At 44.8% G+C, this 15,485-nt stretch overlaps 1 protein-coding gene across 1 annotated transcript in view; it reads right to left on the bottom strand.

The window, feature by feature from the left end:
* The window catches only part of IL17RD (interleukin 17 receptor D), a 65,422-nt gene continuing 49,937 nt past the window's right edge, over window positions 1-15,485 (bottom strand). The window contains exons 6-13 of the mRNA XM_018038412.1: window positions 14,209-14,253; window positions 13,745-13,896; window positions 12,430-12,495; window positions 11,825-11,879; window positions 11,221-11,331; window positions 10,218-10,402; window positions 6,790-7,729; window positions 1-6,051 (exon numbers count right to left, since the gene is read on the bottom strand). Of these exons, the coding sequence (XP_017893901.1) occupies window positions 5,939-6,051; window positions 6,790-7,729; window positions 10,218-10,402; window positions 11,221-11,331; window positions 11,825-11,879; window positions 12,430-12,495; window positions 13,745-13,896; window positions 14,209-14,253 (1,667 nt within the window). The 3' untranslated portion in view covers window positions 1-5,938. The remainder of the gene's footprint in view (window positions 6,052-6,789; window positions 7,730-10,217; window positions 10,403-11,220; window positions 11,332-11,824; window positions 11,880-12,429; window positions 12,496-13,744; window positions 13,897-14,208; window positions 14,254-15,485) is intronic.

Here is a 15,485-nt window from a genome sequence, read left to right as displayed (position 1 = left end):
TTAAAGCAAAACATTTTATTTGATGCAGAGATTCTAGGGCACAAGAACATTCTGCAAATGTCACCTGTGGACTACTGTCACCCATTCACAGTTATGTACAAATCAAATAAGACGATAACATCTTCAACATGAAAATATAGCACGCTGCTACAGTCTGCTGGTCAGTGCTCACTATTCCATCAAACCTCCCAAGAGAGAAACTTAAAGATGAAACAAAGACAATGGCAATAACCACTGTTCCACAGGCTTTCCCCCCAAAGTAATAGGGAGCTTCTGCAGTGAAAAACAAAACAAACAGTGAAAATAAAAGTCATCTACTCTCTAAATGAATACATTTGGTTTTTACAAAAGCTTTTGCTCTCTCCAGACTCACTACATCTTTTTCTTGAGACAGAAAATAACCACTTATTAAAAATAACATGCTTACACATTAGTGTCATCCAACGGTAATTATTTTTTGGCTAATGACTGGAGCGGCCAACTTTGTCTTTGTCACATACAAACAGAAGATAGCCTCTTTGAATCTTCTCCATTGAAATTTTCTTTGATAAAAAAATCAGATACACAGTCATAATGGTTTGCTTTTGTCAGACATCTGCTTGTACAAACCACAGTGCTTGGTCAACTTGGAGCCATGGCTCCAGCCCTTTAGCACACGGGCATGTTCCTTGCGGAGTCTGTGGTCCTCACTGAATTTTGGAGAGTCGAAGAACAGGAGGGAAGGCAACTGCCCAAAATTCCCGAGAGGGCCTCACTCGCCCTCTTAGCAAATTAGCCCTTAGCAACTGCTATCTTGTCTGTGGCTAAAGTCTGCACCATTTAATAATACTGTGAGTCATGAATTAAAGGTGACATATACAGATATATAAAAATAGAATCCAAAATTGAAAGGGAGGGGTGGTTGCCACTCAGAAAGTAAGAGCTGGTCTTGAAGGGTATCTTGAAGAAGCTCGGGAATAACATCAGACACATCAAGAATAAGCACCAAGTGTTTGAACACAGAAGGGAAAAAAACAACAAACCCACATATGATAAAGGACTACTGCTGAGAAAAAAAATGTAGTAAGCAACCTTCAAAATGAACACAGGTGATATACCACTTTTAAAAAAGGGTCTTTATATTTCTAAATAGTAAAAGAAGCTGGGTACATAAAAATTTCTGTTAATCCCCATCCTGAGCTTGGCTTTCACAAGGCACCAATGTGAATAAAGCACCACATTCTATTCAGGCAACTAAACTGAGTGTGAAGCTGAGAAACAGAAGGGCACTGAAAGTTATTAAGCCCCTGGAAAACAAGAGCTGTGAAGAATGAGTAGCGGTGGGATTATTTAGCACTGGAATAAAAATACTAGAGGGATGATTTCACTGTGGTTTTCAAATACATGGAAGGTGACCAGCTGTTCTTTTTCCACTACATGTTGAACAAAAGAAGGCTGGTTTTCTATAAGGAAGATGTACAAAGAACTATCTGATCAGCAGAGTAGGTTACAGAAGCTCCTTCACTGAAAAGCCAGAATCACATCCACAGCCAAATGTTTGAAATAATTCATGTGCAACCCTTCCTGTTTGACACTAGATGGGCACCTGTCAGATAATCCAAACTTTCTCTCCCCCTCAAAGCTCTGCAATCAGCATGAAAGCTATTGGCTTACAGTCTGATCTCCTTCTGTTTATTTTAACCCTGAACCTGGAAAGGAGGTGATATAGCAAGGATGACCCAACTCCATGAAGACTCCTGACTGGTATCTCCATATTCTGTCACATATCTCCAAAACAGATCAATTCACAAGTTATTTAAAACCGAAGACAGAGCAAATGCTTGGCTCTAGTGGATGCTCAGGACTCCTTGCCCTACTCTCCACGATGTCTGCTTTCCTCATTAGGGCTTGGCCTAAGCTCAGCATTAAAAAAGTGATTTAATTCATCCAAAAAAGTGATTAAGCCAAGAGTTAAAACTATAAATAAGGACCTTTAAGGTGTGGAATTTAAATGAAACTGTTCCAAGTGTCACATTTTTTAAATGAGGAGAAATCTGATTTTGAAATTAACAATTGCCTTGCCTTTTTCTTAAGACATATGAAGTATGAAAGAAGCAATCAAAAGATTTCAAATGTATTCACAATCATAGCAAATTTCTTTAGGGAAGCAATGGGTAAAAAAAAAAAAACCAATCTAACTTCTGGCTGCATTTAGCAAGATTATTTTCTTGTGATACCAGACATCTGTAATTACCATGGATGCCTTTCTTTTCAAATTTTCTAAAGCAGATGTGGCAAACTGATAGCTAGGCAGGCCAAATCAGGTCCACCCATGGGTTTCCTGAATTCAATTAAGAATTTTAGTGCCCATACTAAAGAAAAATAATCATTGTTTTCATGTAAAACTCCCAGATTCTCAGTTTCTCTTGAAAAATGGGACAATCAGGAAACACTATATGGTCACAACTGGCTGGAGTGGCTGCTCCCTGTAGGTGAAGCATAAGGGTGTCCGCTGGCCACAGTCTCCACCAGGCCCCACTGTCTCTCTGAGCCTGAGAAGGGTTTGTCATCACACCTTATTTATCACCACGCGTGCTACAGGGGGGCCTCCTGAAGGAACAGCATTTGTTAAATAAGAACAGACTCTTTCCCAACCATATCAACTAGAAAAGGCTCATAATCTTCTCACTGCTATTGTCCACCTCTCTCCAATAAGACAGAGTAATTCCTCTCTCCTTAAGAGAGCCCAATTAGTGTTGAGCTGGTTGTGGACTGCAGAATTTTCTCTCTTTAGAAAGGAAAGTGTGTCATTTCTTCACCAGGAATTTAAAAAAAAAAGCTTTTTTCTTCCTTTGCTTCTTCTAAAGGAAAAGACAACTCAACTCTCAACTTCTGACCTGGGACTATCTTTAATTATTACTGTGTCAACCAAAAACTGTCTCATGACCTTTATGGCCTCTCTCATGTTGGGCTCAAAATACCATCACCTGGCTGGGTCACTCACTGAAGTCCTGGGACCTGGGCCTGGATGACTTCTGATTATCTAGAGATCAATGTACCTCACAGGCCGAGGCCTCAGTCCTCCAAAAGCCTCCTGCCCCTGTATGACTGGGCTGGGCCCATCCAGACAGTCCCTACTGCTTGTAGGTCATCTCAGAGAAGAACACACCTCTGCCTGGGCCTTCACCCAGCTGGCCATGCTCTAAGAAAAGCCGACTGTGCCAAATGCTAAGGTGTCATGTGTGTCAGACATGCAGGGCATCAGTGAGTCAAGATAAACAACTAGCTCCCTCATTTCAACTACCTGCCCTTCCCAGTTAGCTGAAGGAAGCCGGGACTTACCTCTGGTCTCCGGTACAGAGGATACCACCTATCTGAGCTATAGAGCCTTTTACTCTAGGAATGAAGGCCCTTCATTGAGTTCATTCCCATATTCGAATTCTCGGTTCCCCAGCATCTGAAAGCCTGTGACTTTTGAACCTTTATCTGAATTCTGTCCTATCATTTCCACCATCCAGGACCATTCGTGAGTCAGAAGCACCTCTGCGTAAAACGTTTTGCATTAATCTATACGGCAACCATTCCCACTTCCAGCAAGAGATGGGGAGGGTTTTAAAAAAAAAAAGAAAAAAGTGAAAGTAGTAAGACAACACTAGAAAGTTGGACTTCTCAACTATTCAGAGCTGGGCATTCACACTGTCATTTTCATTACTTGGTACAAAAGTTTGATATGCTGAACATCACAATCTTTACTATTTCAGAATAAGTACCTAAACCCTAAATCCAAACTAAAGCATCACTTGATTTTTGGCCAAGCACAATTTTTCCTTTCCATTTTCACAGTACATTTATTTAGCAAGCTCTCTGCCCATGCTCATGGAGCTCAGCTGATGCTTCTTCTCTGGTCTTTCACTCTGTTACTGGGACCAGTTTCTCAGAGATGCCTCCTTTCACATACAAAGCTGAACATCTATCCTAAGGCAGCTCCTAATGGCACCTCTGGGGCATGCGCCATTTCTTGACTTCAGTAAGAAATCACTCTGAAAATGTTCCAAAGTGCATTTTCATACATTAATAAGACTGCCCCATCTCCTTCACAGAATGGATGCCGACAATGGAATGGCAGGACACTCACGGGTGGGCAGAAACTACGTTCATCTTGGATTCCACAGTGACAGCATGGAACATCCCTCCTCCAGCAAGATGCTTGGTCTTACAGGGGAGACAGTTCTGCAGCCCACTTGTCTCTCCCTCAGAGCAGCTGCAGGAAACTTGATGCCAGAGAACAGACGAGCATGTTCTTCTCCCAAGAAGCTGCCAGCTGCCTTTACAGAGCAGGCAGTGTGGTATTTGCATCAAAGATACACACAACCTCTTCTTTCCAGCAAGGGTGCAAGCCTTCCCTTCCCCACCTGCTGGGCATGAGCCTCGAAGGAAAAGTCCTTCCCTCCCCACTTCCCAACACCCCACCTTAGGATGCTTCTCGGTGTCCCCCCTGCCCTCAATACTGGTCCTATTTTGTGAAGGAGTAAAAATCGGGGTCCCTGGTATTGGTGCCAAAATCCAACAGCATTTATGAAAAAGGTAGAAAAAGATATTCACTCCCCCTTAAGGTCATGAAGAGGAAAAAGGAACAACTATTTTCCCTTTGGAAACAAAAATTCTGTACAGAAGTCACTCATAAAAACAGAACATATTACTTCTCCCTTTTAAAGCAAATTCTTTCCTCTTAAGCTCTCAATACCTATTTTTGGTAGAATGAAGTACAAGAGACAAATCTTTAATTGGGTAAGTCAAACAAAAAGAAAATGAAACCTTATTCACAGGCTGGGGTTGTGAGGGAAGTACTTTAAGATTCAAGAATTTAATGATTTCAGGTCCCATGTCTTCTCTAGACAATACTTAAAGAGCACATTCATCTTTGTAACAATACCTTCCTTTTCACCTTCTTAAAAAGAGGTTTGTCATTAGGCAAAACAAGTTCAGCAGATTAACTGGCTACCACCTCCACATACTGCTGTTTTGTCAGTGGATTCTCATCCCTAATTTTCTGTTCAGAGCTTTAGACTAGAGGTCAACCAAAGCACAAATTATAATTTCAGTGCATACAGCCCAGTTAGGTATCAGTTTCTTAAAAATAAACATTTAGGCACCAACATCTGAGATTCAACAAAGTAAGTATAAACCAGGGAAACTTGGTGGGCAGACCTGGCCCTTGCGTGATGCCTATTCAGATCGAGATGTGGCCCCAGTGCCCTCTGCACACTGACCAACCCATCTCAGAAAGAATAGTCTAGATGGTCATCGGCCTGGCCCTGCAGCCCCCTCCTTGGCCAGACATGTCCCCCACTAATATGTTAAGACTCATTTTTATGAAAAATGACTATATTTAGTTACCTTCTTGACCTCTGACTCCAGAGCTTTTTTTTTTTAACACCCATGGCATTGTAAATGGCTCTGTAAATTCCATACCAACAATGGAAAGAGGCATTATCTTTAACTACATGGATTCCACAGAGACTGGCACTTGAGTTCTGCGGCTGTAGTGGCATCAAAAGTGCTTTTTCCACAAAGCATTTCAAATCAAAGCAGCCAATAGCTAACTGGCAAAGTTTGCACAGATAAATTAAGTCTGAATGATCAGTGCGGGTATTTTCCTGTTTCTTCCCTACCTCCCAGAACTGGCTCTAGTCCAAAGTCTGACCTAACATGGCAAGCTGCTGTCAGACATTATGGACATGCCTTTCACAGTTCCACATGGTTTCAGAGAACTGGAGACTCTGCCAATATATTTGGTAGAGAATAGAGAGGCAAGGAGAGCAAGTACTGGCCAGGATTTCGCTCTGAATATCCTTGTAAGAGACCTCAGCTCCAAGTGGGCGACATACCCAGAGAGATGAGCTGGGGAACCAGAGAGAGGCGGCAGCTAAAGTGGCAATGCTTAGACTCTTCCACTCTGTTACAAAGGGGCGACTGTGTGGAGTTCACCAGTGTAGCTGCAGCAACCAGGTTCTGCTTTGCACACCCCTGAGGCAAGCAGCTTGGAAGGAAGGGCAGGAGGGTCTTCCTCACCTAAGAAAAGAAGAGAGGGCAGAGTCACATGTTACTGCTGGGTGCTCAGGCCAGAGTGAGGCTGGATCTGGGTTTGCACCGAGCACTTTGCACAAGTGAGGTAGGCATCCCCACCACTCAAGGCTGGGCATTCTCATCCTGCCACCAGATTCCAGTTCCCTCAACTGAGGGGCCAGGTTTGCATGCATGAACTCCAAAGGGTTACAGGCACAGTAAGACCAGCTGCAGACGGCATCCTGTGGGGGGGCTCCCTGGGGAAGCAGGCCCTTCTACCAGAGCCTGTGTTGAGCTAGAACGGAGAGAATACTATGCCCCATGAACCCCTGGGTCAATGCATGTGGCTTTAAAGATATTGGCAAGGTTGGGAGTGGTGAACTCTGCAAATCTATAGGTCCACAGACACTCATCCAACACACTTGGGACCCAATGTGTTTTAGTATCTACCCGTTTTCATTTTAGAAAGGCGAGCTAGTGCACATACTGTATGTTACCTAACATGGTACCGGGCCGCTCACCATAATTTTTTATCAGTATTTCTGTAGCTCACACACCTGAACAGTCCCATTACCTGGGAGGCTACCAATGTAGTTTTGTTACTTCCCATAACGTTCGACTTACAAAATTGCAGGGAAATTAGCAAAAAGCTTCTCCGGGATTCTGGAACCCTAGAGCAAGGCTGTAGCCTGCATCAGAAACCCAAACCACCGTACCACCAGCTTCCCGCTCCCCGCGCCTCACCCAGGCCTGAGGAGGACGACACGCTCTCCGTCAGCGAAGACGTTTCCGTCTGGTCCGCGGAGAGCCCTTCCATCAGGGGCAGGGACAGCTCAGACGAGGGCACGGACGAGTCGTAGATGCCCGAGTCCCGCGGCATGTCCGAGGGCCCAGCAGCTTTTCCCGCGTGCAGCAGGGGCCGCAGAACGGCACTGGCACCCGCGACAACGGGTCCAGCCTCCACGTCTTCGTCAGGCCCGAACTGCGGGCCCTCAGAGTGCGAGTCGGCCGGTGTCCCGGGGCCCGCCGACTCGGCCTTCAGGCTGAATTCATTCTCGGGCCCTGGCTTGCAGAGGACTTCGTTTAAAACCAAGCCCGAGTCAAACTTCTCCAAGACTGGCTCCCGGTAGCGGAGAGGAGGCGGATGGAAAGGAGAGAACTGCTTCTCAAACCAGTCAGGCTCCTCGTCGATAAACTGGTGCATGTTGCAAATGGCGACGTACAGGGAGCGGCCTGACTTGCTCCGGAAGTAGTTCCTTCGGCTAACCCTTCCTGGCTGCAGCCCCGGCTCTTGCGGACTGCGGTCCTGGGAGTGCAGGTGGGAGCAGAGCTGGGGCAGATGGTCCATGAGTTTGTACTTGGTGCTCAGGTCCAGGACGCCGGGAACGTCTCCTTCGCAGGAATAATCGAAGTAGACGGCGATGAACTTGCTGAGCGCCCCGGATGAACTCTGCTTGGCCTGGCGGAGCTTCTCGGCAATGGCAGACACCGCCACCAGGAAGAGCTCCCCTTTTCCAGAGCCTCGGCCGCCTCCTTTGTGCTTGTAGTTCTTCTTGTCCACGAAGTATTTCATGCCTTTGGAACACACCACGATGATGAACTGGGACTCGTGTATCTTCTGGATGACCCATTCTCTCTGCCCTTCCCTGCAGAGGCTGAAGTCTTCCCACAAGTCCAGAGCCACCTGGAAAGAGAACAGGTAACCTCACTCACCTGTACAGCTTGGAGAGTCGAGTGACAAGATGGGCAATGTTACAAGATGGGCTCATCATCTGCCCCAAATCTCTGCTATGTGCAGGCTCCAGGCCGCCCAACTCCAAGAAACAGCTAACATTCCATGGGTGACCGACCACCAAGCACCAGGCCCTCTGCATCAGGTCCTCATTTTAGTATACTGTGGGCTCATTACCACTCCCACCCTACAAGTGAAGACAGAAGTTCAGAGTATCTGACAACCTGCCTAAGTCACACATCACATATGAAGCCTCCAGTGGACTTAGAGTGTGATGGTGAGCATGGAAAACAGAGGATATGAGGGAGGCTCTATCTAATGAGTGAGGCCACCTGGATAGGGGCAGATCCTGAAGAGAGTACTGGAAGGTGGTAATAGAAGGGTGTGGGTGAGGGATCTCAAAGTAGGCTTGGAAATGGAGTTCAGGTCTGGATGCCAGAGTACTGCCCACAGCCCACTCATGCTGCCAGCTGACTCAATGACAGATAGTATAAGTGACAAAGAGGGCCTCCCTGGCCACTCTTGCAGCCCTGAGGTCAGCCTGCTATTTACCAGGTGATTGGTGCATGGAGAGAAGGGTGATGAGCTGCAGTAACACCACCATCTGGTTCACTCACTCGTAGAGACTGCCGTCTCTCACCATGACTTCTCAGCAATCAACAGGAGCACAGCCCTACCAGGCCTTTAACCCAAGGGGAGGTCTGGGAGGGAGTTGGGAGTGGAGCACCGACAAAGTAAGACCACAGGACATATGTGGCCCCTCAGAGGGCTTCACTTTCTCAGACCATCTTCATCTGATTCTGCTGCAAAGTCTTTTGTTAATTTCATTTTGTAGTTCAGAAATTAATTCCCAATGCCTATGCCCAAATGTGACAGCCAGAGTATCTTATGGGGGAAAGGGTTCTGAAATGACTTTGACTTCCTTTTTTGCTCTAAGGTATTCCCAAAGGGAAGGAAATCCCCAACATCTACCTACTTGCTGAAAATAATCCTGAATTGTCTTACCCTTTCCTTAATTCTCACTAACATTATATGTTCTGAAAGCTAACTGACCAACCACTTAAAAAAATGTTCCTGCCTGACCCAGCAATTCCATATCCAGGTATCTATCTTTGGAAAATCAGCAGAAATGAGGCAAACTGGAATCAAAGGTGTTTAACAATTTGAAAAAACTCAATTATGGTGAATCATTAATATGACCCAAGTGTCTACTTAAAACTTCAGTTTACATAGAACTACTAATAGTATAAAAAGTCACTGAGTGAAGAGAAAGAAAAAAATAATTCCATTCCATCCAAAATGCAAAACTGTATATATGAGTTCATCTATGCAGAAAAAGACTGGGAGGAAATACAGCAACTTTAACTGTGGTTCCTCTTCTCCAAGTTAAAATTACCACTCATTTTTAAATTTGTCATTCTTATCTAGTTTCCAAATTTTCTATTACACCCGTATTTATGTTACACTAGCCCACCTTTCCCCAGGCTAGTCACTCACAAAGCAGAGCAAATGACGGGCTGTCTGTATTTGAAGACTGTGTGCCACTTGCTGGTCTTTGAGGCTGATCAGCCCACCTCTAGAAACCCTGCCAGCCTTGTAAATATGCTTTACTGACACTAGGGGGCAGCCTCACCACATGGAGAGAGTCTAAGAAACTCACTGAGCCCTCCATTTCAAAGCACAAATAACTTCAAGGGTGCCTCCACAGTAAGAGAATCTGCTTGCAATGGTAGAAACACAGATTTGTAGGTTTGATCCCTAGGTCAGGAAGATCCCCTGGAGAAGGAAATGACAACACACTCTGGTATTCTTGCCTGGGAAATCCCATGGACAGAGGAGCCTGGCAGTCTATGGGGTCACAGAGTTGGACACAACTTAGCGAGTAAACAACAAAAACAGAATTATTGTACAGTTCTTGCATCTGTAACAAACAGAGTGTGTTTTCCGTGAGAGCTTCAAACTTCACTCTAAAATGAATTCTATGACAGTATAAAAAAGTTACATGTTAATAGCTTAACTCAAAATAGGCAAGAAACCAGAGTAGACCATATGAGCACTTAACATGTTGTTTTCCCTTATTGGCAAAGCTCCCCCAAAGAATTGTCTAAACTCACTTCTTTACTTACCATTTTCTCTTTGACCCTCCAATGCCATGATGACCTCCTCCCACCACCCTCATTGCACACTGCCATCTCCTCCACCATCCATACACCCAACAGGTCTTTTAAAGCTTAAAAAACTTCCTGCCAGGTGGATGCCACTCAAGGCTTTTGAGCAGGAGTGTGTCGGGGTTAGAACTGTGTGTCAGCAAACATTTAGTTTCAATGATGGCTGTGACAGACTCAAAGAAGAGTGCCACGGCTAATCCCTAGGTCGGAAGCTAAGAGTTTATTAGCACACATCCCACCCAGGATAAAAGAAGAGACTTTAGATTCCTCACCTCACAGCCACAGAAGTCCTGGAGGAAGTAGGCAAAGCACTGGACAACGTTCATGTGATTCTGGCCATCTTTACTGGAATAGCAGAGGAAGACCTTGGGCCGAGGCCGGAGCCTCTCCCTGGGGAGTGCTGTGGTGTACGTGGAGGACTCCGAACTCTCTTCATCTAAGTGTGAATATATATTTTCTAAAGTGGACAAGAAGATAGGGTTGGTGCCCATGAGCAACGCTCTGACTTGTTCCCTATGACTGGAGACGTAATGCTGTCTTCAAGAAACAACAGTCGCCATGTCACCTGGGGTACTCCCAGCTCCCTAACTCTACCAGCCCCTTGGGTCACCTCGGAGAATGGGACAGCTGATTTCTCCAGTGGAGCCAAAAATGGCCAAAATTTGTTCTTCACCAGAAACTGAGCTTGGTTAAGCCAGAAACACTGCAGGGGCCACCCACCCTCCACTCTGGTCAGCAAGTATCTTGAACCAGCTCTTCCAACTGAGTGCAGCTACCTGACCAATGAAGCTTCAATAAAGAGCTGATGTTCTTTAAAACTTTCATCGAGGTTTGGGGAGTTTTTTGTAAAACTTACAAAGGTAAAGTGCATAAATCTTAAGAGTATATCTCAGGAAATTTTTATCTAAGTATATACCTGTGTAACCACCACTCAGACTAAGGATACATTTCCAAGTGTCCCACAAGTTTCTCTCCTGTCATCGGACTTTTATAAGTGATAAAGCCCTACTTCTTCCTTTACTCACCTTGGAACTTTCTATATGCTCTTGAATTTATCATCCTGAGTTTGAGAAGGGAAGCACACCTGCCCTTTTAGTGGCTCATCAGGTTAAAAGTCAAGCATTTTAATTCTGGGAACTACAGCAGCCAGGGAACTGACTACAAGAGTTGTGTGGCTTCCCAGTCACCTGCCTGGAGGGACCAAGTGCTCCCAGTCTCTCTCTGTTGGCCCCAGTCCTGCCAACTTGGATTGGAGGGGGACACACCACACAATACCTTGTTGCTTCTTGCGGCACATCACCGTGAAGAGCGTCGCGAATGCCGATATGACGACCAATGGCACAGTGATGGCCACGGCTCTGATGGGCCCAGCCCACGGGGAATGCACTGGGAAATTTCAAAGGGAAGGCTTTTAGATGTGAGCAGTGTAAAAGGTTCAAAGAGAAACATTTTTTTCTTTTTAAAAATAAGCCACATAACAGGTTCCAAGACTCCCTGACCACTTTTCTCTAGTAATGATTCGGTAATTATAAAAAGATTCACTTTAAAAGGCTGTAGAATATAATTCAACAGCTAGAACCTGCTGAGATCACTGAATACCTTTGAGTGAGAACTGCCTAAGGAAACCTCCCAACCCACCACTTTGCTTCTGAGGACAATTGACTACTTATTTAGTCCCAGTGACACCTGTAACACACTGGCTTTAACCTTCCAGGCATCAACATTAGGGTGGAAGGAAAGTCAGATTTGATGGAACATCATGTAAGAGTGAGGAGCTCAAGTGTTTTCTTTTCCTAAACCATGAAGTACGGAAAGTATCAAATACCTTGGTCCACTCTGTAGTCCAGAGGCAACATTTCAAACAAACACAAAATCTCACCTGGTTTTAAGGCATAATGCATCACTTTTCTTGTCGTATTACTGTCATCGACCAGCTGCAAAGCAGAGGATGCTGTGTTATTTTTTTTCTAAGTGATACCATCTCAACAGATTCCATTCATTTTTCTATCTGTGGTCAGTGGGGCAAGGGGAGGACAGAGCTGCTGCTGCCTGTGACCATTTTCAAGCTGAGATTAGATAGTAATGATCAGATACATCTCTGCTTTTCCAAGAAAATGAGTATACAGAGATAGATAAATAGTAAGGCCCTACTGTATAGCACAGGGAACTACATCCAATATCCTGTGACAAATCAGAATGGAAAAGAACATAAAATAGGAAATATATATGTGTGTGTATGTATAACTGAATCACTTTGCTATATAGCATAAATTAACACAACACTGTAAATCAACTATAAGTCAATAAAACTTTTTATAAAAAACAGGAATTCCCTGGTGGTCCAGTGATTAGGACTCAGTGCTTTAACTGGCAAGCCTCTGGGTTCAGTCCCTGGTTGGGGAACTAAGATCCTGCAAGCCACATGGTACAGAAAAAAAAATGTTTTTAAATAAAAATAATAGGTCTTTCTTGAGTTGTGTGTACCTCAATTATATAATCCCCAGGAGACACATTTTGAAGAAGGCAGCTGGTTATCTCTGTATTTTGCTCCTGCAAAGAAACAAATAACACTTTAAAACTTTCTTCTCAGATAAAGGTCACCAGGACCCCTCTTTTGTTTTGGAACTGAATCAAAGAGACTTCTCACCAGGTTCAATTATGTTTTCAGAAGATGACAATTAGAAAGCAACTGTGCGTATCTGAACTTCACTCTGATACATGGCCCAGGAGAACCTGCGACCCCTGTCACAGTCTATGCTTGGCTGGTAGTGCCCAGAGCAGCAGTTTTTTATTTGAAGACAAAGCAGCTAGTTAGAATACCTTTTACTTAATAAATGGGAAAAAATTACCCTCCCCTGTTTGGGCATATTTTATTTAATATAATTTTGACTTGAGTAGAAGGTAGGCCGTAGTCCATGGGGTCGCTAAGAGTCGGACACGACTGAGAGACTTCCCTTTTACTTTTCACTTTCATGCATTGGAGAATGAAATGGCAACCCACTCCAGTGTTCTTGCCTGGAGAATCCCAGGGACAGGAGAGCCTGGTGGGCTGCTGTCTGTGGGGTCGCACAGAGTCGGACACTACTGAAGCGACTTAGCAGCAGCAGCAGAAGGTCAATGACAGAGGTGAGAGCAGGCAGGAAAACCAAACTCGGCACATGCATCTAGGAGGGCGCTGGTTTCTGCCACCAGGACCAAAAACCTCTCTTGGTGCTCTTATGGGGTCATCGAGCATTCTCGTGAACTTCCATGAAATACCACCCATTGCCTCTGACTATCTCAAGTTTAAGAACTTGGTTACTGAATTTCAAGTTAACCTTGGCCTCTGTATAAATTACAAGCCACTGACATGCTAGTGACTTGGCTCCCAGATTAGCTGTGAGGCCTTAAGCAGCAGGCCAGGTGACCTCCACGGGCCTCAGGTTCCATATCTGAGGATAATAGCAGCTTTGGTTTCATTGAGCTGTAAAGACCCAATGACCACAGACACACAGTGAGCACCTGATTCAGCTTTGAAACACTAAAGAACTGACAACTACGTCATTGTTTCGGTTCCTTTGGTAAAACGTCACTGGCTGCATCAGCACTGGACCAGATAGGGTAGAGATACTTAGATAATTAGGGAGTGAGGGGTGACTCAGGATGACCCCGAGATGAACTCAGTGATAACATTCTGGAATAGCTACCTATGCTCACAGACCAGAGAGCCTAATGTTCACACTGAACCATCCAAATTCCAGAGGCTCTGGGGTCACTTTAAAACATGCAGTGGTTTCTTTATGCATACCCAGCAGCTTACCTGTTTACAGGTCTTTCGCTTGAAGGGTCCTTCATGCTTGAGCTTGTAATGAAGATAGAAGAAACGGAAGCCAAAGGTGTGGGGTGCGTGGTCAAAAGACACCTGCATGTCCGAACCGTGCTGAGTGATGTTGAGGTTCCGAGGCTTCCAGACTAGGGGGAGGAAGGACCAGAGTAAGCGACTTGAGGCCACCCTGACTCCACTTGAGATTGGACAAAGACAGCTATATGCATGCTCAGTCACTCTGTCATGTCCAACTCTTTGCAACCAAAGGGCCTGTAGTGTGCTAGCCTCCTCTGTCCATGGGATTATCCCAGCAAGAATACTGGAGTGAGTTGCCATTTCCTCCTTGAGGGGATCTTCCCAACCCAGGGGTCAAACCCACTTCTCTGACGTTTCCTGCATTGGCAGGCAGATTCTTTACCACTGTGCCACCTGGAAATACCAAGGACAGCTATACTTACAAGGTTTACAAGCCAGGTTGTCCGGCTGCAATAGCAGGTCACACGCTATTAAGAAAGACACATGTTTTTAGTTTTAGGACAGTTTGACATCTTCCTAATCTAACAATTCAATACAATATAAATATTCTGCACTGAACGTTGCTGGAAAGTATGTAAAACATAGCAACTGTATTGAGTCAACAATGCTTCTCAGTATAGCCCAGTTGTATCTTGTGAAAATTTGAATTGTACAGTATAAAGATATTAATGCAGTTCATTTTATGCCACATAAGTGGAAACAATATGAAGTCACCTACATTTTAAAAGCTTGTCAGGTGTTACATAGTTTCAAGGCCATGGCCAAGGGCAGCAAGACTGTGTCCATGCTTCTGTCCTATGGAGGGGCTCTGTTTTAGCTGTAGACAGAAATAATGCCAGCCCCTACCCAAATGCAGAGTGGTGAGGCATGAGAGAACACTGGAGTGATCCTGGCAACTTGTCTTGAGGTTACTTTAACTTTTGCTGGCTCTCCAATTTAAAATCCTTTTGATGGAGTCTAAAAATGACATCCAGCCATCTACTAAGTAGCAGTACCAGTGCTGAAAACAAGCAGCTTTGAAGTCGGATTTAAATGTAATTAAAAAACAAACAAACAAACAAAAAAACCATGAGAGAGGTCCTATATGCCACGTTGCTAACCCAGGAGGACCCTCTGGAAAATATGCTTACGATGCCAAGAAAATCAAAGGCTGCATTGAGGTCACGGTGCCCGAAATGGTGATAAATGCACTTCCTGCCCCACCTCACCCTCAGAGAGACTGATTCTGATGAAGAAAATTAAAGTAGGCTAGTTTCGATTTAGGCAAGCTTTGCATAAATACATTCTTTGAATCCTCTATCTGGTTGTTACATGTAAGGCACTGAGAGATACTGTAAAATGCACATGGTCTCTGCCCCATGGAATCTTATTTTCATTAAGAAAACGAACCTTTCTGCATAGAAAACCACTACAGTGTTAAAAGAAGAAAACAATCAGAGTAAGAACTCTGCAGAGCAGAGTAAGAACTCTAAAGCAGCAGTTTGGGCTGATGAAAGACACACCACACTGTGTGCAGAACAGGTGGAAAAGGAGAGGCAGGCAGAGAGGGGGACCCTGTACAGCCGGTGGCTGGTTGCAGGGTGAGGACTCCAGAGTCGGGCTCCGCGGCATTCAAATCCCAGCCCCCCAGCAGCCCCTTTAACCTCTCTATGTGTGGCTCCACCTCTGCTAAGTGGGGATGGTAAGATTAAATCCTTTG

The sequence above is a fragment of the Capra hircus genome, chromosome 22 (genome assembly GCF_001704415.2).
Source record: "Capra hircus breed San Clemente chromosome 22, ASM170441v1, whole genome shotgun sequence".
NCBI classification, from domain to species: Eukaryota; Metazoa; Chordata; class Mammalia; order Artiodactyla; family Bovidae; genus Capra; species Capra hircus.
The sequence above is the reverse complement of the archived record's forward strand: the minus strand, read 5'-3'. Positions and strand labels throughout refer to the sequence as shown.